At 43.8% G+C, this 22554-nt stretch overlaps 2 protein-coding genes across 8 annotated transcripts in view; one reads left to right on the forward strand and one right to left on the reverse strand.

Annotated features, from left to right (window-relative positions):
- On the reverse strand, positions 1–16244 carry PPIL3 (peptidylprolyl isomerase like 3). 5 transcript variants are annotated; one of them, XM_075934315.2, is made up of 9 exons: positions 16106–16244; positions 14837–14910; positions 12974–13019; positions 10695–10769; positions 9211–9301; positions 8891–8984; positions 4317–4384; positions 3701–3819; positions 1–223 (listed from the first exon to the last, which is right to left on the reverse strand). In XM_075934315.2, the coding sequence occupies exons 5-9, from the start codon at positions 9274–9276 to the stop codon at positions 97–99; spliced, it is 474 nt and encodes a 157-aa protein (XP_075790430.2). In that variant the 5' UTR covers positions 9277–9301; positions 10695–10769; positions 12974–13019; positions 14837–14910; positions 16106–16244; the 3' UTR covers positions 1–96. The 5 variants fall into 5 exon arrangements, with proteins under 5 accessions (XP_075790430.2, XP_075790425.1, XP_075790431.1 ...); XM_075934310.2 differs by lacking the exon at positions 9211–9301; XM_075934316.2 differs by lacking the exons at positions 9211–9301; positions 10695–10769.
- Positions 15778–22554, forward strand: part of NIF3L1 (NGG1 interacting factor 3 like 1) — a 13945-nt gene continuing 7168 nt past the window's right edge. Inside the window, exons 1-3 of one of the 3 annotated variants that reach the window (XM_075934308.2) lie at positions 15778–15983; positions 17067–17510; positions 20275–20440. In XM_075934308.2, coding sequence (XP_075790423.2) covers positions 17069–17510; positions 20275–20440 — 608 coding nt within the window. In that variant the 5' untranslated portion in view covers positions 15778–15983; positions 17067–17068. Of the gene's footprint in view, positions 15984–16130; positions 16205–16429; positions 16580–17066; positions 17511–20274; positions 20441–22554 lie in introns of those variants that run through there. The other 2 variants (XM_075934307.2, XM_075934309.2) reach the window with 2 other exon arrangements.

A 22554-nucleotide genomic window follows, 5' to 3' on the forward strand; every position in this document is an offset into this window, starting at 1 on the left:
TCCAAATTGACTAACACTTTTATAGTGTCACTTCAACACTATAATTAGAAGTCAGTCTGACCAGGCTTGTCAGGAATCTATCCAGGCAATTAATCTCTATGAAGCAAAAGGGTTGGCATGAATTGTAATGTCCTTAATATGAACATCATTAAGTGGACGGTAGGTCTTCTCATTCACTGGGAGTTTCTCCAGCTCATCTAGGGTCTCCAGGCCATCAATTACCCTAGAAGGAAAGAAAAACAATTATGAGAATTCTCTTGTAATGAAAGGCCTACATTTTCTTTCATAGTCTAGGTATTCCAATATGTTTTAAGTGAAGTAAGGTACCTGCAATGCAAGGACTTAGTAAGCAAATAAGATACCCACTATGTTACTAGTAGTTTAATGTCCCTTGGACATTATAACCTATTGTGAAAGAGAATTCCCAGTGGCCCCATATGAGTCTTGGGAGGGTGCCACAGTCCTTTTAATTTCAACTTGGGTAGCCAGAGAGATCTAATGCTCCCTTTAAAAGGACAGTATGTTTCTTTGCCCTACCCTGTCAGCACTAGATGTAACACCAAATTGGGTTATGATTTTTCCTCCCCACACACAGAATACAAATAACTCCCACCAACTTCGCAATATCTGTTCATCCCAACCTTTTAACTACATAGCAATAAGGTGCCTAAGAGGATTCCTGAGAGGTTGGTCAGACTGACCATGGCACTAAAAACAACACTAGCAAGATACTCAAACTGAACTTCATTGGGAATTACTCATGTCCTGTAACTGGGGAATTAGGCCTCGGATGACAAATTCTAACCAATAATGCTCTGATACAGAGGCAGGGATGGTACTAATTGAACCATTAATGACCACATAAATCAGGGACATCCTGGATACTAATTCACTGCAGGATAAATTTAGAGGTAGAATTGATGACATGAAAGCCAACTTGACACTAACTTAAGCAATTGTTACTCTGGCCATTTGAAGAGGTAAGGCGACATCCAAAATACTATGGGGACAACATCAATACAGAAACCATGTTTCTCTGTTATACTTGTAACAACAGTAGGTAAAAAAGTAACACCTATTCCTAGATAACTATAACTGAAAGTTCAGAGGAAAAATAAAGTTTTAAATGATGGAAGTTTATTTTGTGCATTTGGCCTCATAATGTGTAGAATTTCACTATTTACCCTAAATATTCAGTCAGTTTCACCAGTTTGTATGAGTCTTTCACATCAGGATGTAAGCGACTAGTCAACTATCCAATAAGCAAATGCTTATCAGACAGTCGAGTAGTGACTCGGCTAGTTGCTCCTTCCCTTGCTGTCTCTATCAGAGAGAAGCAGCAAGGGGGGAAGCAAGAGCCAGTGGTGCGGGGAAACCAGCTTTAAGCTAGCTCCCCCCAGCACCATCTCCACGGGGGGCAGGGGAGGCAGAGGCACAGTGAGGAAACAGCGCAATCAGAGTCTGCTTCAGTTACCGCTCACGCCGGATCCCACCGTGGGCTCTTGTACATTTCAAAAGCAGAAGTGCCGCAGGGAGCATGGGGAGAGCAGGGTCTCAAGCATTCCTGCTTGCCCCTTGCTCTCTGCGGCGCCCTCCCTTGCTGCCTCTATGAAAGGGAGACAGGAGCCAGTGCTGGCTTAAAAGCTGGTTCCCCTCAGCACCGTTTCTGGGGTGCCACCTACCTCTGCCCCCCACCTCTATCAAAGGCAGCAGGGGGATAGGGGATGCTGCTGCGAAGCAGCCCCTGTCTGCAGGGATCCCAGCAGGAGCTGGGCCCCCTGGGCTGTTGCTGCCCAAGCAACCCCTATTCATAGCGGCCAGTCCTTGTCTGTGGCCAGCCCTGCGAACAGAGGCTGCTGGACTCAGTGCAAGCTGGGACTGAGCAGTCCCGGCCCACAATGATTGCTGCACCTGTTCATTTTAAATGTAGTAAGAGCTTAGCAGCTTAGCAGCTCTTACTACATTTAAAATGCAGAGCCACAGTGTGGGTGGCTCTGGAGCTGGCCTGAACCAGGACTGCTCAGTCCTGGCTCGAGTGGGCCCTTGGAGCTACCCCTGCTGTGGCACAGCAGAGCAGTGCTTATCAACTAATTGTTGATAAGCCAGATAATTGCGTTTTAACATCCTTACTTTTACAGAGCAAACAGGGAACAGAAATACATTTTAAAAAAAGAAAAATACGATGGTAAAATCCAAAAAAATTAACAGGACTCTGCAGGAGCTGGTAGTTCCTGACATTGCTTTAATTTCCTGTTCTAAGTTAAGACAAAGCTAAAAACCAAATACTAAAAATTAAATACTTTCCCCACTGCTGTTGTTACCCTGTCTTTCCATTACTTTCACAAAGACCTCTGTCTTACCCTTGTTATTCAATGTGCTGTAATACTATGCACTCAGTGTTGACTGGTATGGGAATGGGGCAATCTGGTCAAATAAATCTAGCCTTTTGGGATTTTGTCATTGTTTTAAATGTGTTCATTTTCAAGTAATTCACTCTCATTAAGCAATGATAACAGTATTTTTGGAGGGTGGATGGAGGAGGACCCGGCATATGCTCTTGTCAACCATGGTGCCAAAGCCTCCTTGAAGCATATGTGCAATCAAAAATGCACTAAGGACTTGGATTTTTGTGTTTTTAAGGAGATGATGTGGTTAGAAAAAAAAGCTTGGAGCACTTAAGTCATTAGAAAAACTCACAATTTAAATTTGCTATATATTTGAGAGTGTGAGTTTGTGTGTGAGTGAGCAAGTCTGTCTGTCCATCTGCCTGTTTGTTCAAGAACTCCTCCTAAATGGTTAACGGTAAGAGCTATGGCCACCAAATTTGGTATGCAGCTTCCTCTTATTATAACTTAAAGCAAGATCAGGATTTGGTTGTGTTAGGAGAATGGGATATGCATGGAATGCAACTGTTTTTCATAACTGTGAGCAGGGACTGACCATTGGGAGGCAGCAAAAGGCCAGAGATGGGAACAAGACATCTATAACCACATCGGGGCAGCAGGGGTTAGGGGTGGAGATAAGCTGCCTGCCCGCTATCCAGCCAGCAAAGTCTGGGCCACAGCCCGTCCAGGGGAACCGCTGCCTGAGTGACACAGCCCCTGCCAGCTCTTATATCTCCCACACCTGTGTAGTTGGAAAAGCAAACATGGAGTACCAAAAATGCGCTATTCAAGCCAAGATTGCACAAGACAAGCAAAATAATTAGAGATCTAATCCTAAAAACAATTCTATTGAATTGAGCATGACTACTTGTGAGAGAAAGTGGCTTGCAGATCAGGCTACACATTTGTAAAGCTATAATTTATAAACATTTTCCATGGAAAATTAATAATTGCAGCACATTTAATAAAAGATTGCCTTGTAGTAAGATTACTTCATTCTGTCATTTCCACATTCAGAGACTCTCATTGGCTACATTTAGGAACAATCCTACATACTAAACTAGTGTGTGCTTGGTCAATAAAGATGTTCAGCTATTTTAAAGGGGCGATTTTAATTAAAAGTGAAAAATAACTTGCTTGCTGTCTTAAAATACCATACAACGTAGTATTTAAAGATGGGCACAGTTCACACACAAATAGCCAACACTATTATAGGTTTCTGCTGTAACAGGACTATACATTTCCACTACAGTCACCTTGGTGTATCCTTGCCTTTCACACTGTATCATAAGGATGCATACTGCTGAGTCACTTACTTCCCAAAGACGGTATATTTCATATCTAGGTGTGGCTGTTTGCCATATGTTATGAAGAACTGAGATCCGTTGGTGTTTTGGCCATTGTTTGCCATGGAAACAACACCGCGAACACTGTGCTGAAAGAGAGGTAGAAATGGTAGAAAATTATGCATATGTAGTCTGTGAATGCAAAATTGCAACTGACAGCAAGGGCTTAATTATCTGCCACCCTGATTCCAAATCTTTAAAAAAATAAATAAAATAAAATCTGACACCCTCTCAGTTTCCAAACCCTCCTTCATGTTCTCCAACACACCCCTCAGATCTGATCCTGCCATGTCAAATGCCTCCCTTTCCTCCCAAAGATGCACTACAAACACCTCAGACCCATATAAAACTTCCCCATCTGACCCTCCACAGAAAGCACCCCTAATTCTAAATTCCCCAAACTACTGAAATTCTCCAATAATTACATCTCCTTCCCCCACTCTTTTACTGTGTGCATGGACCTTAATTAACATGTTTTCAAAACTGTTATTTAATCCCAGAACTGTGCAACACAGTTCCTCTCTTGGTCTCGAGAATGAAACCATGTGAAGAAACAAGAGTGGTATATTGAAGAGCACAAAAATACCTTTAGGTGTTCACTATATTCATCTTCAAATTTCCTGCCCCAGATGCTGTTACCACCTTTCCCAGTGCCTAAGGAAGTAGGGACAGGGATAGATTATTTTTCTCAAGGTTCAGAAAGAATCTCCAATCACAATCATTTTCAAAACATTTGAATGAGAATATTGTTATCTTAAGTTACAGTTAAATGTCTAGACAGGCTGTAAGTTGCCTAAAACAGGAATCAGGTTATCATGTGTGTCTCAGGTGCTGTACAAACAATGAGAACCTGATCCCAATTGGGTCATATGGGTGATAATGCAATTTAAATAAATAATAAATTAGAGCAGGAGAACAAAGAACTGAGATATTCCCAAATTAAAATAAATATGATAGCAAATAGTACTAGAAGTGAACCAGACTTTCCTTCAGATAGCAAACACAGTCTGGATCATAGTCCTAAATACTAGACAGAGTACAGAGTCAGTGTGACCTGGTCACAAGCCTGGGAAACGGGCATTCAAAGCTGGCTCTCCCACTGATTAGCTGTTAAATCATGGCAAATGATCAAGGAAATAATACTAGGTACAGAATGTTGATTTTCGGGGATTGTCGAATTGAGGAAGTAAACGCATGGTTGCACAGGTGGTGTCACAGAGAGGGCTTTGGTTTCTTCGACCATGGGACTCTGTTCCGGGCACAAGGATTGTTAGGAAGAGATGGGATCCACCTAACCAAGAGAGGAAGGAGCATTTTCGCGGGCAGGCTTGCAAACCTAGTGAGGAGGGCTTTAAACTAGGTTCGTTGGGGGAATGGTGACCAAAACCTTGAGGGGAGTGGGAAAGTTGGATACCGGGAAGAAATGCAAAGACGAACAAACAAGAAAGGAGAACCCCTGATTTGAATGGAGAAGATGGGATGATCAACAGGTTATCTGAGATTTTTGTACACTAATGCGAGAACCCTGGGCAACAAACAGGGAGAACTGAAGGCCCTGGCCCAGTCCAAGAAATATGATTTAATCGGGATAACAGAGACTTGGTGGGATGACTTGCATGACCGGAGTACTGTCATGGAAGGGTACAGACTGTTCAGGAAGAACAGGCAGGGGAGAAAAGGAGGAGGAATTGCACTATACATAAGAGAGCACTATGATTGCTCTGAACTCCAGTATATAGAGGGAGAAAAACCTGCTGAGAATCTATGGATTAAGTTTAGAGGTGCAAACAATAGCAGTGATGTTGTGGTTGGTGTCTACTACAGGCCACCAAATCAGGTGGATGAGGTAGATGAGGCTTTCTTTGGACAACTGAGAGAAGCTTCCAGATTGCAGGCCCTGGTTCTCGTGGGGGACTTTAATCACCCTGACATCTGTTGGGAAACCAATACGGCAGTACACAGGCAATCCAGGAAGTTTTTGGAGACTGTGTGGGATAACTTCTTGGTACAAGTGCTGAAGGATCCAACTAGGGGCCGTGTGCAGCTTGACCTTCTGCTCACAAACAGGGAGGAACTAATAGGGGAAGCAGAGGTGGGTGACAACCTTAGAAGCAGTGATCATGAGATGGTAGATTTCAGGATCCTGACCGAAGGAAGAAAAGAGAGTAGTAAAATACACACCTTGGACTTCAGAAAAGCAGATTTTGACTCCCTCAGACACCTGATGGGCATAATCCCCTGGGATGCTAACATGAAGGGAAAAGGAATCCAGGACAGCTGGCAGTATTTTAAAGAAGCCTTACTGAAGGCACAAAAAGAAACCATCCCGATGCGTAGCAAGAGAGGCAAACATGGTAGAAGACCGGATTGGCTTATGGGGGAAATCCTTGGTGAACTTAAGCACAAAAAGGAAGCTTACAAAAAGTGGAAACTTGGACAAATGACCAGGGAGGGGTTTAAATGTATAGCTTGAGAATGTCGAGGGGTTATCAGGAAGGCGAAAGCGCAACTGGAATTGCGACTGGCAAAGGATGTGAAGGATAACAAGAAAGGTTTCTACAAGCATGTTAACAAGAAGAAGGTGATCAGAGAGGGTATGGGGCCCCTACTGGATGAAGGAGGTAACCTAGTGACAGATGATGTAGGGAAAGCTGAAGTACTCAATGCTTTCTTTGCCTCTGTATTCACGGACAAGGTTGGTTCCCGGACTAATGCACTAAGTGACGCAAGATGGGATAGAATCATAGAATACTAGAACTAGGGACCTATTTAAATCGCGGCTTCATTTCCCTCTGCCGATCAGACTAATCTATCTGGCTCCATTGATGGAGCCATGTAGTTTAGACACACCCTTGAAGTCCCCCATCACCACCAAATCTTGGGCTTTGGATGAGTTTGTTAGTTGTTTAAAAAAAGCCTCATCCACTTCTTCCAGCTGGGTAGGTGGCCTATAGTAGACTCCTAGCATGACATCACCTTTGTTTTTAATCCCTTTTAGCTTAACCCAGAGACTCTCAACGCTTCCTTTTCCTATGTCCATCTCCACTTCACTCCAAGTGTGTTCATTTTTAATGTGTAAGGCAACACCTCCTCCTTTTTTTCCCTGTCTATCCTTCCTAAGCAAGCTGTACCCTTCCATACAAACATTCCAACCATGTGTATTATCCCACCAAGTTTCTGTGATGCCAACAATGTCATAATTGTACTTATTTATTAGCACTTCCAGTTCTTCCTGATTATTTCCCATACTTCTCGCATTTGTAGATAGGCATCTAAGATCCTGATTTGACCTTGCCTCCTAGTTTTGCCCTGACCCTCCTTTCTCTCTGCCATTTTAGCCCACGCTCCCTCCCATGAAGATGGACAGCCCTTGGTGGGTAAAGAACAGGTTAGGAACTATTTAGAAAAGCTAAACTTACACAAATCCATGGGTCTGGACTTAATGCATCCGAGGGTACTGAGGGAGTTGGCAAATGTCATTGAGGAGCCTTTGGCCATTATCTTTGAAAAGTCGTGGAGATCAGGAGAGATCTCGGATGATTGGAAAAAAGCAAATGTAGTGCCCATCTTCAAAAAAGGGTAGAAGGATGATCCAGGGAACTATAGGACAGTCAGTTCTACCTCGGTTCCTGGAAAAATCATGGAAGGGATCCTTAAGGAATCTATTTTGGGGCACTTGGAAGAGAGGAAAGTGATCAGGAATAGTCAGCATGGATTCATAAAGGGCAAGTCGTGCCTGACCAATCTGATTAGCTTCTATGATGAGGTAACTGGCTCTGTGGACATGGGTAAGACAGTGGATGTGATATACCTTGACTTTAGCAAGGCTTTCAATACGGTCTCCCACAATATTCTTGCCAGCAAGTTAAGGGAATGTGGATTGGGTAAATGGACGGTAAGATGGATAGAAGGCCAGGCTAGAAGGCCAGGCCCAGCAGGTAGTGATCAACGGCTCGATGTCAGGAATGCAGTCGACTTCTAGCGGAGTGCCCCAAGGTTCGGTTCTAGGACCGGTTTTGTTCAATATCTTTATTAATTACCTGGATGAGGGGATGGATTGCACCCTCAGCAAGTCTGCAGATGACACTAAGCTAGGGGGAGAGGTAGAAACACTTGAGGGCAGAGATAGGGTCCAGAGTGACTTAGACAAATTGGAGGATTGGGCCACAAGAAATCTGATGAGGTTCAACAAGGACAAGTGCAGAATCCTGCACTTGGGACAGAAGAATCCCAAGCACTGTTATAGGCTTGGGACCAACCAGCTAAGTAGTAGTTCTGCAGAAAAAGACCTGGGAGTTACAGTGGATGAGAAGCTGGATATGAGTCAACAGTGTGCCCTTGTAGCCAAGAAGGCTAATGACATATTAGGTTGCATTAAGAGGAGCGTTGCCAGCAGATCCAGAGATGTCATTATTCCCCTTTATTTGTCTCTGGTGAGGTCACATCTGGAGTATTGTGTCCAGTTCTGGACCCCCTCCCACTACAAAAAGTATGTGGACACGTTGGAGAGGGTCTAGCAGAGGGCAACCAAAATGATTAGGGGGCTGGAGCATATGACCTATGAGGAGAGGCTGAGGGAGTCGGGTCTGTTTAGTCTGCAGAAGCGAAGAGTGAGGGGGGATTTGATAACAGCTTTCAACTTCCTGAAGCGAGGTTCCAAAGAGGATGGAGAGAGGCTGTTCTCAGTAGTGACAGATGGCAGAAGAAGGAGCAGTGGTCTCAAGTTGCGGTGGGAGAGGTCTAGATTGGATATTAGGAAAAACTATTTCACTAGGAGGGTAGTGAAGCACTGGAATGGGTTACCTAGGGAAGTAGTGGAGTCTCCATCCCTAGTGGTGTTTAAATCTCGGCTTGACAAAGCCTTGGCTGGGATTGGTCCTGCCTAGAGTAGGGGGCTGGATTTGATGACCTTCTGAGGTCTTTTCCAGCTCTATGGTTCTATGATCGAAAGGATTACAATTTTTACAGTGAGCTGAAGATATAATTAGCTATATGACTAGTATTAATATTTTTAATCCAGAATGGATGGTTTTTTATCTGAAATCTTTCCATGGAAATGTACCCAGATCATGAAAGTTTCTTTCACCATTGGTGTTACTTATCTTGCCTCCCACCTTTGATCTAGGGCTCAATATACTAGACATTGATGGAAGGATTTACCTGTTGGATCCCCTGTCTGTACCATGAATCCTTTGATATTCCGGTGAAATATGCAACCATTGTAGTAGTTACTAGCACAGAGAGCCAGGAAGTTCTGTAGGAAGAGCAAAAGTATTAATTTAAGAAGCAGGCCAGCAGTAACGTGTTCCATACTGGAAACATGCTATTCTGAGAGGAACACTCAAAGGAAAGAGGTCTGTATTGTGAGCATACTATGCTATCACGCTTATCTCTGACTGTTACTGGCTATTGAAATACATTTAAAAAAATCAGTTCTTTATGATTCCTCATTACTTCTCCCTTCCATCTTAAAAACTTACCAAAAACAAACTGTGCCAGGAATAATAAAAGATAGATTGATACTTTTTACACCAAAACCAATGCATGAGGATTGGTGATTTTCTGCAGACACTATATAGAGAGGAAAAAATATCTAATGAACACAAATCATTGATTGGTTGCAGGGATATGATAGTGTAAACAGTTTACTGATGAGCCTAGGCTCAACGGTAAATTTTCAGGGTTACATGCAGGGCTTCTCCCCACCAGTTGCTGCCTCTGTATCAGAGGGAGCAGTGTGAGAGTGTGAGGTGGGGGACAGGCAGCTCCGCAGGTACATGTGGAGAGCTGGCTTTAAAGCCGTCTCCCTGAGTGCACTGGTTCCCAGGGAGTCACCTCCCCCCTCCGTGTGTAAACTTGTACCTGCTGACATTTTCAGCAGTTACACATTTACCTGAATACATGCATTTTAACATCCCTAGCTGGTTGCATTACATGAACAAACTCTTCTCTATATAGACCAGTGTTTTATTTATATTCAGACAGGGACTACCCAAGAGTAATTTAATAAAAGATAAAGCTTTGCAGGAAAAAAAAACCCAAACAAACCAGAACAAAAGTTAAGATAGCCAATTTTCTCTTTTTTAAAAACTCGTTTTATCTTTTTTATTCTTCCCACACACTGATAACAGAACATTGCAAAGTGGGGTTACTTGTTAGGATATGGAGTTAGATAATGGGTCCTGTAAGCCTATTTTATTATACAGGCTACTATTCTGCAAAAATGTGTGTGCGCGCTTAACTCTAGGAGCTGTGAGTAGTCTAACTGAAGTCAACAGATCTACTTTTACTGCTTAAAATTAAGCAAATCTTTTGGGGTTCAGGTCCATAAAGAATATAAGAAATGCCACACTGGAGACTATTTTTAATCCTGCTTCTGTTGTTATGGCAACAGGTCCTGAAGGACCCATGAAATCCAGGTCCCAAATCAGAGCTCTACACTAATCTCTCACAGGATGTGCGCCATATCACAACACACTTGTGGTCCATCTAGTCCAGAATCCCATCTCTGGCAATGCACTATAATAGATATTAAAGAAGAAGGTGTAAGAAGCCTCAACATTTGCAACCGTGGAATAATCTGGCCATAGAGGAGTTTTCTTCACAGCTGTTATCTTATGCCTTGAAGCATGAAGGCTTACATCCTGCTTTGTATCATTTGTAGCCTGTCTAGTATAATCATGTTTTCATTTTCAATATAAATGTCTAATCTTACTAACTCTAAGATTTAATGATAATCTTGAGGCAATGAATTCCACAGATTAATTATGCACTGTAGGAAAAGTAATACATTTTACATTTGTTCCTTTTCATATTCATTGAATGTTCTCGTATTATAAGAAAAGGGTAAATGGAAACGCCACATTTATTTTCTCTATGCCATTCATTATTTTGTTTCTATCGTGTCCCACCTTATTTGTCTCCTTTCAATACTAAAAAATCCCAGTCTTGTCATATTACTCACTTCACAGGCCTTTGGTGTTCGCTCACAAAATATCTCTATTTTAATATCTCCCACATCAGTGTGCAGTGTGACAGCCTGAGAATGAAAGACAAGAAAATTAAACCAGCATTTTGATTCTAAATCAGTCTGCAAGCTACCACTTCTGCTCTATTTATTAGTCAGCCTGCAGACATAAATGCATTTCCATTTCCAATTAACTATTTGTGTGAAGTTAAGATGGAGGTCACAATTTGGATTAGTTGCTAAATTATGTGAATTCCCTGAGCTCATACACATGGAATCTCATAGACACAAAAAAGCAGTTCAGCATCCAAAAGCTAGTTAAAAATAAGTTGTCAGTAAGACTGGGAACAAATATATAGGATTAATGTTCAGAGCCTCTCAATGTGCTGTCACCAAGCATCACTCTGAGGAGCAAAACTGTGTCCCATGGACCTGTCCATATCCCCAGTGAAGTCAAGAGAAAGAGATTTAACCTCATGTGAATAAGGCCTGTAATTAAAAAGAACTAACAAGGTGATCTTCAGAGGGATAAGAAAGCTCAGCTACTAGGGATGTTAGAGGGCATATAACTGAATAGCTGCACAACCAAATCAAATTTTAGCGGTTACACAACTATTTAATAGTCTCCAGAGGTGGGATCAGAAGCTATCAGAGGCAGCAGCATGAGGTGGCAGGAGGGAGCCAGTCTGTGAGGGAAGCTGGCTTAAAAACCTGCTTCCTGCACAGATTGACTCCTGCTTGCTGCCCCGTCCGTGCTGCTGCCTCTGATACAGAGACTGCAGCACAGGGTGGCATCAGCCCCTGTCTGCGAGAGGATCTGAGCTTCCCGCAGACAGAGGCTGCTCCATGGTAGCAGCCCTTGTCTGTGGAGATAGCAAGTGGGGGCACGTAGGTCCGTGGAGCCAGCACTCATGGTGAGCTGGCTTAAAAGCTGGTTCCCCGCACGTATTGGCTCCCGCCTGTCCCGTCCCCCCCACCTTCTGCACTGCTGCCTCTCTATCAGCCCACAGGCACCAGCTCCTGCCTCCCGCCCACTTGCTGCGTCTGATACAGATGCAGTGTGGAAGGGAGTGGGGGAGGAGGATGCATGTAGTCAACAGGATTAACCCAGGCTTATCGGTTAATTGTGTAGTCATCTGTGCGCCGACATCCTGATCAGCTACATATATTTTTCATCTCTGTGAACCAGACCAACTTTCTCAGCTCAAAGATGAGAGTTAAAAATAGCCTAGTCGGTCATATTTTGGCACACCCATGCTGGTAATCCAAGTTCCTGCCAGTTTCATTTCATGAGATGGTAGTACATGCACGGTCAGTCTACAGTAGAAAGGAACAAGTGGCAGGTTGAATTAGCACTGATAAACTGCAAAAAGTGTCCTTGTATAGTCCTGCCTCAGAAAGATGGTGGCTGCAAAATTCAATTTTCTCAGTGATGTGAAATATGCAGTTAAAGGGAGAAAAAAAAACAATCAATAGTGTTAATTCACAAGTCAGTTTGTGCTCTAGATTATTCACAATGTATGTTATGTATATTAGAGGGAATGCAGATTGCTTATTTTCAAAACCTCAATGGAATATACATGAGTTTTCACACAAATGGGTGTGCTAGCTGTTCAATAGCTAAGACACTACCATACCTCTCTATACCCAGTTTACAAAATCACAGCATTTATACTGAAAGATTTACATTAATGTAGGGGAAAAGGATCACACTTGCTAGTAGATACAGAGACATTTACAGAAAAGGATTACAAAACTAGTGTTCTGTGTTGCATGTTTTCAGTACTTTACATAAAAAGAAAACAAGACAATTGGCTGAGATTTCTATAGAGCCACAATAAAAAAATATCTGTATATTGTTTGTGAAATGAAACCTTGCACTGAATTTCCTGGATTTATTTTTTTAATTTTTTTTAAACCCTAACTTTATCAAAAGGGTAATAAGTACTTAATCCAGATATGTATTTAAAACCTTAACACATTTTTCATGTGGGAACAGAGACCAAATTAAATGACCAAAAATCATTACCCAAACTGGAATCTGAATGTAGTGTTCTAGGAGCAAAACCTAAACTCTCATGAAATAGTAGAACTGACGTATTCCCTTTTCCACAGCACATTGGACACAAATCAGTGAAATGGGAAGCTGACCTTTTATATCACAAATTCTTTACAATAAACTGAATTGTGAAATTATTTGGGTGCAGAGCTGCGGTCCAGTTCTCAATACTGAACTCCCAAAATATAACAATATATCTAAAAAGTGCCTGACTTACCATGCTTTTTTTCTAGGAGTCCAATGCAGACAGGTCAAATGGTTTCCTGAAAAGAAAGCACATTTATTTTAGCTTTCTTCACCACCTCCTTTAAACATTCTAAAATTGGTTAGGTAGACAATGAAATTATTCTCATGATTACATTATGGATTTTTACAGTAGTGTTCAGAACAACATGTTCATAAGCATTTTATGTATATTACATAACTACGCGCAGAGCTAGAATTTAATAGAGCTCAAAAGAGTTAACATATTAATACAAATTAATATATTTTTATAAATGAATCAACAGCTAGAAAAAAATTCCATGTGATGGGAGATGGAAGAAATTGCAACTAAGGGCTATCAAGTAGGGATGTCAACATATAGTCGACTATAACCGATAAGCCTGGGCTTATTGGATAACCTCCACCCCATCTCATTGCCTCTGTATCAGAAACAGCAAGGAGAGGGAGTGAGGTGGGAGATAAGTGCCTATGAGGAATCATTTTTTAAGTCAGCTCTCCACGAGCACTGGAGCACCGGATCCCACGGAATCGCCTATCCCCATCCCCCTCCATGCTGCTGCCTCTCTATCAGAGGCAGCAGCACATGGGGTGCAGGTGGGAGCCAATACACGTGGGGAGCAGGCTTTTAAGATGGCTTTCCGTGTGTGTTGGCTCTGTGGAGCCACTTGCCCTTCCCCCTTGCAGCAGCGCAGGCCTCCTGTGGACAGGGGGCTGCTGCATCTGTATCAGAGGCTACAGCGTGGGGCAGCAGGTGGGAACCAGTCTGCACGGGGAGACGGTTTTTAAACCGGCTCCTCTCATGGACTAGTTCCTACCTGCCACTGCGCACTTCTGCCTCTGATACAGTGGCAGAAGTGCGGATGGCAGGTGGCTGTATGGGAGTGGGGCTGAGAGCATACTGGTTGCTGGCCCCACCCCTGGGGATTATTAAATATTCATGTAATAGCTAAAATTTGATGGGGTTACACAATTATTCAATTACTGTACATTGTATCTAACATCCCTATTAGCAAGCAATTAAAAATAATTGTGATTAATTGCACAGGTAAACAATAATAGAATACCATTAATTTAAATATCTGTGGATTTTTTCTACATTTTCAAATATATTGATTTTTATTACAATTCAGAATAAAGTGCACAGTGCTCAATTTTATATTTTTATTACAAATATTTGTACGGTAAAAAAACCCAAAAGAATTAGTATTTATCTATTCACCTAATACAAGTTCTGTAGTGCAGTCATGAAAGTTGAACTCTCAAAAGTAGAGTAACGTACAATCGCCTCCCTCCCGCAACTGTAGACCATAACCCTATATTTTCCCCTAAACCTTGCCTGCAGCTTGTATACTTTCCTAAACCTTTTAACTGTTTTACTCTGTTTTAGCAGTAATGCAAGGGGCCTACAGAAATCTTATTTTTGTAAGAAGTTAGCTTTGGCAATAGAGTTGGTTATAAGTAAGAATTACAGAATATAGCTTATTAGTGAGTGTGGAAATTTCCAGTCTTGTTGATAAGGCCAGGTCAAAACCACAAAGGGGGCTCGAGTGCTAGCGAAGAACAAAAATATACGAAACATGTCCTGTTTTACCAAGTCAAGAGGTGAACAATATATAGTAATTTTTAGAATATTCAGTGTCTTGCCCATTTTTGGATGAGATGTATTCTCTCCAATCAAATGTGTGCATGCTCAAATCTTGTGTGAAAATCTGCATTTGGTTTGGCTATTGGTGATGTAAAAATGCCTATAAAATGCTATCAATGCTCTCCCCGAGGTCGACGGTTCTCCTATCTCTTCTTGCCTTTCATACTGTCCTTTACTGTACTAGTACACTTATATTCTCTGCTACCATACCTTCTTATCTCTCACTGAGACCCCCGTTCCATCTGCGGAGAGAGGCTGGTTCCTTTGTCTCCTGAGGGTCTTCACTAAGGTATAAATATGGTGTTAGGCTAGGTAATTGCCATTGAATACTCAGGATATATATTTAGTCTTTGTTACATTTATATTGATGCTGCAACGTGAGGCTATCACATCCATTTATGCGACTGTCACCTTAAGTTTCTTATTGGGGGTAATCATAACATTCTTTACATTTCTGTTTCTTTTGCCAATGGTGTACGTGTCTTTACTGCTGTTCTTGAAATCTGACTCCTGACATATAGGAGTCCATCCCACTCCTAGCCAGACTGCCTATGACAGCCAAGAGAAATCCCCCTGCAGCAGCTCCTGGCGGACAGAGGAGCTTTTCATTCCATGCAGCTCCCAGCCAGGGGGTGAGGGAGTTGGAGAGACTGAAAGTGTGAGCTACAGCTGTGCTAAGGCAGCAGGCAGAAGACAGTCCACCTGAGGGGGAGGCGAAGGGGGCTGAAAGACTGAAACCAGGGAGAAGGGGCTGAGAGAAGAGAGACAAGTTCTGGCTGGAGAAGAACTCCAGTAACCACAGTGTCTTTTTAAAAAGGAATCCAAGGATTTGAAACCTGACATGTCTGACTCTGAACCCTAGCGCGGGGGCTGCATTGACACCCTGACTAGGAGAGATGCCTGTTCCCACGCAATTTCTAAAGGTTCCAGACAAAGGACTGCCATTAGGCTTTACAATCCGGCACTGAAAGCCATTAAGGGCGGACCCCAGATCCGTTTCCTATTGTAGTTTCTTGGTTCCTCAGCGTGCCGAGTGACTCACAAGTAAAAAGTAACAGGCTCACTTGGGATTAGCACGGGCAGGGCGCAGACCTTATTTACAGGGCCAGGCTTTCCAAGCAGGGGCGCACACTCCATAGCGATGTGTCACCGCGCTGCTTCCTGTGGGGGAAGGTTACCCAGGAAGCCTCCTGTGATTTTTGTGTGTGAAATAGTGAAACCAAGAAACTCCCCCCAGGACGCTGGTGTGTAGCATGTGGGGCCCGCACTGAGCCAGCCGGCTCCCCTGTCCCTGCTAAGAGCGGCGCGTGCAGAGCAGGGTTATTTCTGGCAGGGCAGCAAGGGCCGCACAACTGACGTGAGTGTGACCGCTGCACCCGAGTGACCACCGCGGGGACCAGCCCCCCCCCGGGGGGGCGCTGCTTGGCCCGGCGGGGGCGCCCCGGGGCTGAGGGAGAAGGGGCCCAGCCGCCCGCTCACCTGTTTCCCGCGCTCGCAGCGGAAGGCGCCGTTCCCAGAGCGACCAGGCCTGCGCGGGGCGGGGCCGCTTTCCCGTGAGGCGCTGCCCGCTCCACCGAGGTAGGTGCGGGTCCCTGCCTGCCTGCTGGGGGGGGGGGGGCTCCAGAGCGAGAGCGGCCAGTGCCTGGGGCTCCCAGCGCCCATCCCCGTGGCGCCTGGGCTGCAAGTGTTCCCGGCCGCGCTCCCCCCCCCCGTCATAGCTTCTTCCCGGGCTGTGCTCCCTGTCGAAACCCGGCTCCCCAGGCCCTTAGGGGCCAGTACAGCCGTGGCCGAGACACGGAGGGAGGGCTGCCCTGCCCCTGAGTGGCTATTTGAATCCGCACTAGGCTCTCACGTTGGCTTGGGTTGCAAGTCAGGCCCGGTTGTTAGTATTTCCCTCTCTCTCGCGTGCAGCATGGATCAGTGTTGGAGAGCACGTAGCAATTCTTGTTGCAGGTACAGTCTGATGATCTTCACTCATGTGGACTTGTCTCCAGTGTATCCTGTTCATCCTTCTGTCTGATCAGTCTGTTCTTTACTAGAGTTTCACCATTGTGCTTGATACTGCAGCTGGGCTTTCCGGTCTCAAATTGCCAAGGCCCTTTTAAACATTGGAATCATCCAGTCATCTGTTACAGAGACTGATTTAAGCAATAACTTACCTATTACAGTTAGTAGTTCTTCAATTTCATAACCAAGTTCTTCAGAACGCTTGGATGAATGCCATCTGGGCCTGCTGACTTATCACTTTAATTTATCAATCTAATCCTCCTTTATTGCCATCTCTGTTGAAAAATATTGAATATGATGCCCACGTGGAGGTGTTATGCACCTGGGTTGGACATTGGCCAGTCTAAATGCTCGGACATTGGTGTTTAACTCAGAATTGTCTTACATTTCTTCCATATCCCCCAACGCCTCTAATTATGTTTTGCCTCTCTAGATATGTGCATGCTCCTGTCCTGTGTGCACCTGATTCACCAACCTCTCCGGCGCATCCAGTCTTGGTTTGTCTTACCTTCACGCTCCTTCATGGATCTAAAAGCTCTAGTTTCCTCTTTGAATGACTTTGCTTCTCTCTCTCTGGCTGAGAGTTGGGACAATGTAGGACTACTGGTAGAACCGAGCCCACCCCATTCTGTGAGCACGCTCTTCCTAACTAATGACCTTACAGAAGAAGTAATGCAGGAGGCATTGCAGAAGAAGGCAGATCTTATACTTTCTTATCACCCACCCATATTCCGAGCACTCAAGCGCATAACATGGAACACCTGGAAAGAACGTCTGGTGATCCGGGCTTTGGAACACAGAGTTGGCATTTACTCTCCACACACAGCCTATGATGCTATACCTCATGGAGTCAATAACTGGCTAGCCAAAGGACTTGGTGAGATACTCCTTTTTTCAGCTGTTACAGGTTGAACCTCTGTGGTCCCACATGATTTTAGTTAGCAAGATGTCCACTTAAGCAGTAAGCCAAGTTTCCCACAGTCCCATAAAATTTGTTTACAGCCACCAGTCCTGATTCTCAGTGTTCTGTGCTGGTACTTAGTTCTAATTTACCCATAAGTGTCTTCTAAGAGCCCAGTAAGCAGTGGAAGTGTTGGTAATGTTGCTTGTCAATATTGACCTCCCATGGTCTAGCAAATTCTCTGGTTTGACACCAGTCAGGTCTGAAAGATGCTGGACTAGAGAGGTTCAACCTGTACTCAGTTTCAATTACTCTTTATCAATATAGTATAAGTCTATGGGGAATGTCTTTATCAATTTTCCCATGTGTTTATGTGCACAATTTGAGATTGAGTGGTGTGGAGAGGGTGAATAAAGAAAATTTATTCATTAGTTCCCATAATATAAGGACTAGAAGACACCAAACTAAGGTTTAAAACTAAGGTTTAAAACTAATAAGGGAAAGTTCTTCTTTACACAGCGCATAGTCAACCTGTGGAACTCCTTACCAGAAGAGACTGTGAAGGCTAGACCTATAACAGAGTTTAAAGAGAAGCTAGATAAATTCATGGAGGTTAGGTCCATAAAAGGCTATTAGCCAGGGGAATGGTGTCTCTGGCCTTTGTTTGTCAGAGGCTAGAGATGGATGGGACGAGACAAATCGCTTGATCTTTGTCTTTGATCCACCCCCTCTGGAGCACTTGGTGCTGGTCACTGTCAGCAGACAGGCTACTGAGCTAGATGGACCTTTGGTCTGACCCAGTACGGCCATTTTTAGGTTCTGATGGTGCAAAGATGAAATCTATCAGTGAATCAGAGGCACTCAGATACCATTGATGAGGATCAAAAAAATAAAAGTATTGAGGAATATGTACATTTTTAGCTGACAGTGTAACAAGACAGGAAACAAAGGGTAGGAATAAATGGTAAATTTTCAGAATGGAGAGGGGTAACTAGTGGTGTCCCCCAAGGGTCAGTCCTGGGACCAATCCTTTTTAACTTACTAATAAATGATCTGGAGAAAGGGGTACGCAGGGAGGTGGTAAAGTTTGCAGATGATACCAAACTGTTTAGGATAGTCAAGACAGAAGCAGACTGTGAGGGACTCCAAAAAGATCTCACCAAGCTGAGTGATTGGGCAACAAAATGGCAAATGAAATTTAATGTGGATAAGTGTAAAGTAATGCACATCGGGAAAAATAACCCCAATTATAGGTACAATATGATGGGGGCTAATTTGGCTACGACAAATCAGGAAAGAGATCTGGGAGTTATTGTGGATAGTTCTCTGAGAACTTCCACACAGTGTGCAGCAGCGGTCAAAAAGGCAAATAGGATGCTAGGAATTATTAAGAAAGGGATAGAAAATAAGACACAGAATATCTTACTGCCCCTGTATAAAACTATGGTACGCCCACATCTTGAATACTGTGTACAGATGTGGTCTCCTCACCTCAAAAAAGATATTTTGGCCTTGGAAAGCGTTCAGAAAAGGGCAACTAAAATGATTAGGGGTTTGGAACGGGTCCCATATGAGGAGAGGTTAAAGCGACTGGGACTTTTCAGTTTAGAAAAGAGGAGACTGAGGGGGGATATGATAGAGGTCTATAAAATCTTGAGTGGTGTGGAGAGGGTGGATAAAGAAAAGTTATTTATTAGTTCCCATAATAGAAGAACTAGAGGACACCAAATGAAATTAATGGGTAGCAGGTTTAAAACTAATACAAGAAAGTTCTTCTTCACACAATGTGTAGTCAACCTGTGGAACTCCTTGCCAGAGGAGGCTGTGAAGGCTAGGACTATAATAGAGTTTAAAGAGAAGCTAGATAATTTCATGGAGGTTAGGTCCATAAAAGGCTATTAGCCAAGGGATAGAATTGGTGTCCCTGGCCTTTGTTTGTCAGAGGCTGGAGAAGGATGGCAGGAGACAAATCGCTTGATCATTGTCTTCGGTCCACCCTCTCTGGGGCACCTGGTGCTGGCCACTGTTGGCAGACAGGATGCTGGGCTAGATGGACCTTTTGTCTGATCCAGTATGGCCGTTCTTATGTTCTTATGACTGGGAGTAGCTGCGTGGGCTGGATGAAAGAGCTTGGCAGGCTATATTCAGTCTGCTGATAGAGCAGGGCTGGGCAAGAGCCTAAGAGTAAAATAATGGAGGCTCTGTAGCCTGTTTTATATAGAAGACCAGATAATCTCAGTGGTTCCTTCTGACGTTGAAATCTATAAATATGCAGGAAGCCTACCTATAGAGTGGCTGAAATGAGAACCAAATCTAGGTTTTCCTAGTCTTAGTTCAGGGCCTTGACTATCTAGCTGTCTCTTCCTACCAAGCAAGTGTAAGCAGTTGCTATGGGTACCACAGAGAGGTTACATGATGAGACTAAAAGGCAAAGTGCTATGCTTACTCATGAATAAGAGGTGTTATTTAACAGGCCAAATCATCATAAAAATACTGACGAGATTACTTTACACGATAAAGATAAGTTGAGTCTTATGTATGACCATAAACAACCTAGCAAAATTATGATATTTACTAACACAAGAACAAAATCGTCTTGCCCATAGTTATGATGATGATGACAATAAAGAATAATTTCAGTTTTATTCACCTGTCACACAAATGAAGTCTTCTGCAGTTACGTGGGCAAATAAAATTTTGCAAAACTGTTAAACTTCTGTAGTGTGTGTTGTTTTCTCAGGTGCCTGTACCACCATCCCATTACGCCCATCAATGGCTCCTAGCTACCCAACTGAGGGCACTTATCATGTGGAATTCAGTATGGGCCATACTGAGCACCTGGAAACAGTTATATCAAGCATACAGAAGATCCCAGAGATTTCATCTCTCATTACTGTCCCTGCCAGGTACTTCTGCTGCTTTGAAAAATGTAATGTCAGAATCTCATTGCATTGTCATACCGTATTTCTCTGTTACTTGTTGATCATCCATAGAAGTCGCTGATCTTTCTAATCAGTCTGCTCCTTATGCTTGATTCACTTAGTGAGGCCACAGTTTAGTGAAATTAGGATTACTTTTGTACTGTCTGCTTTTGATGTCAAATGTAATTTTTGGTTGGCATCACTGAGTCAGGAACAGGCTGATCAAAAAGGGAAATGTGCTTCTTAAGATACAAGGCTACTGAACACATGGACCACATGTGGTTTGGGTTTACGTGGGGCTCAACAGGCAGGCTGCAGGTGGGATCCAAAACGAAAAAGTAGTCAATATAATGGTCTTCTGGTGATATGCGTTTTAGCAGTTAAATTCCTAGACTGTCATTGCTCATTAAAAGTGCTGTCATATGGGTGGAAATCGGGTAAATATTGAATTGTATTAATATCAGCAGAACTGACTTAAATAGGACCTGCGTGTTGTGTAGTCTCACCTTAATATTTGTATTCATGCCCGTCAGTGTGGAAGAAGCTATTTGCATATATATTTGCATGTATATGGAACTACACTTAAGTTGTGGCCTCGGCATGTGCTGTGAGGATCATTGTGGCCCTGGAGCGTCCAAAGTTGAGTAGCTCTGATCTACAATAATGTGACTTAACAACCAAGTAAAAGAAGCAGTGAGAGACAGAGGCTAAGAATGTTAAATATCGAGTAATTTACTAGTCGAGTAGTCGATGGAATTTCCATTGACTACTTGACTAGTCAGTAGGCACTTCCGCATTCCTCCTTTGAAATGTGGAACTTCGTTTGCAGCCTGGGGCCAGCGGGAAGTCCCCCTGACTCTGGGCTGCCTGCGGCATGCCCGCTTTGAAATGTACAAGAGTCCCCACTCAGGGCTCTTGTTCATTTCAAAGTGGAAGCGCCCTCATGGAGCCTGGGGACTCAGAGTGCCCCACTTACCCTGGGCTCCATGCTGCGCTGCAGCTTTGAAATGCCATGTGGAGCCCAGGATCAGCTGGGGACTCTCCAGCTGACCCTAGGCTCCATGCAAATGCCATGACAGGATTTCAAAGGGGCACCATTACATGGAGCCCGGGATCAGCTGTGTGGTGCTGCCCGTTTGAAACGCCATCTTGGCACAATGCCTCACAGAGCTGACTTGGGGCTCCATATGGCACTCTCCCTTTGAAACGCTGCAGCAGCATTTCAAAGAGGCAGCTCCACACAGCCGATCCCAAGCTCCATGCAGTGGTGTCCCTTTGAAATCACCGCCAAGACATTTCAAAGGGGCAGCGCCACATGGAGCCCAGGGTGAGCTCCATGCGGCGTTGCTTTTAAACGCTGAGATGACATTTCAAAGGTGCAGTGCTACACAGCTGAGCCCGGGATCAACTGTGCGATGCTGCCCCTTTGAAATGCTGCTGCTTTGAAGTACCTGCTCTCTCCTCTTCTCCCCCCTCCGCTTTGCTGCCTCTGACGGAAGCAGCAGCATCGTTTAAAAAGCAGAAGTTAATGAAGGGTAAAATATAATAAGGAAGGCCAAAAAGGAATTAAAAGAACAGCTAGTCCAAAACTCAAAAGGTAATAACAAATTTTTTTTTTTTTTTAAAGTAGGTCAGAAGCAGGAAGCCTGCCAAACTGCCAGTGAGGCCATTGGACGATTAAAATGCTAAAGAAGCACACAAGGACTATAAGGTCATTGTGGAGAAACTAACTGAATTCTTGCAGTGGTCTTCATGGCTGAGGATGTTAGGGAGATTCCAAAACCTGAGCCATTCTTTTTAGGGACAAATCTCAGGAACTGTCCCAGGGTGGATTTGATTTAAATCAAATGGATTTAAATCATGATTTAAAGAGGCAACAGTGTCCGGGGGAGTAGGCAGCTTTGCAGGAGCCAGTGCTCATGGAGAGCCGACTTAAAGCTAGCTCCTATGTGTCTCCCCACCCCGCGCTGCTGCCTCTGTAGCAGATGAGTACTGGCTTCTCATACAGAGGCAGCAGCATTGGGGGGCAGGTGGCTCCCCATATACACCAGCTCCTTCCTGCCCCCCCCGTTCCCCAGGTCTGCCTGCCCCCCTACTCC

Source organism: Pelodiscus sinensis, chromosome 7 (assembly GCF_052426305.1).
Source record: "Pelodiscus sinensis isolate ZL-2025 chromosome 7, ASM5242630v1, whole genome shotgun sequence".
NCBI classification, from domain to species: Eukaryota; Metazoa; Chordata; order Testudines; family Trionychidae; genus Pelodiscus; species Pelodiscus sinensis.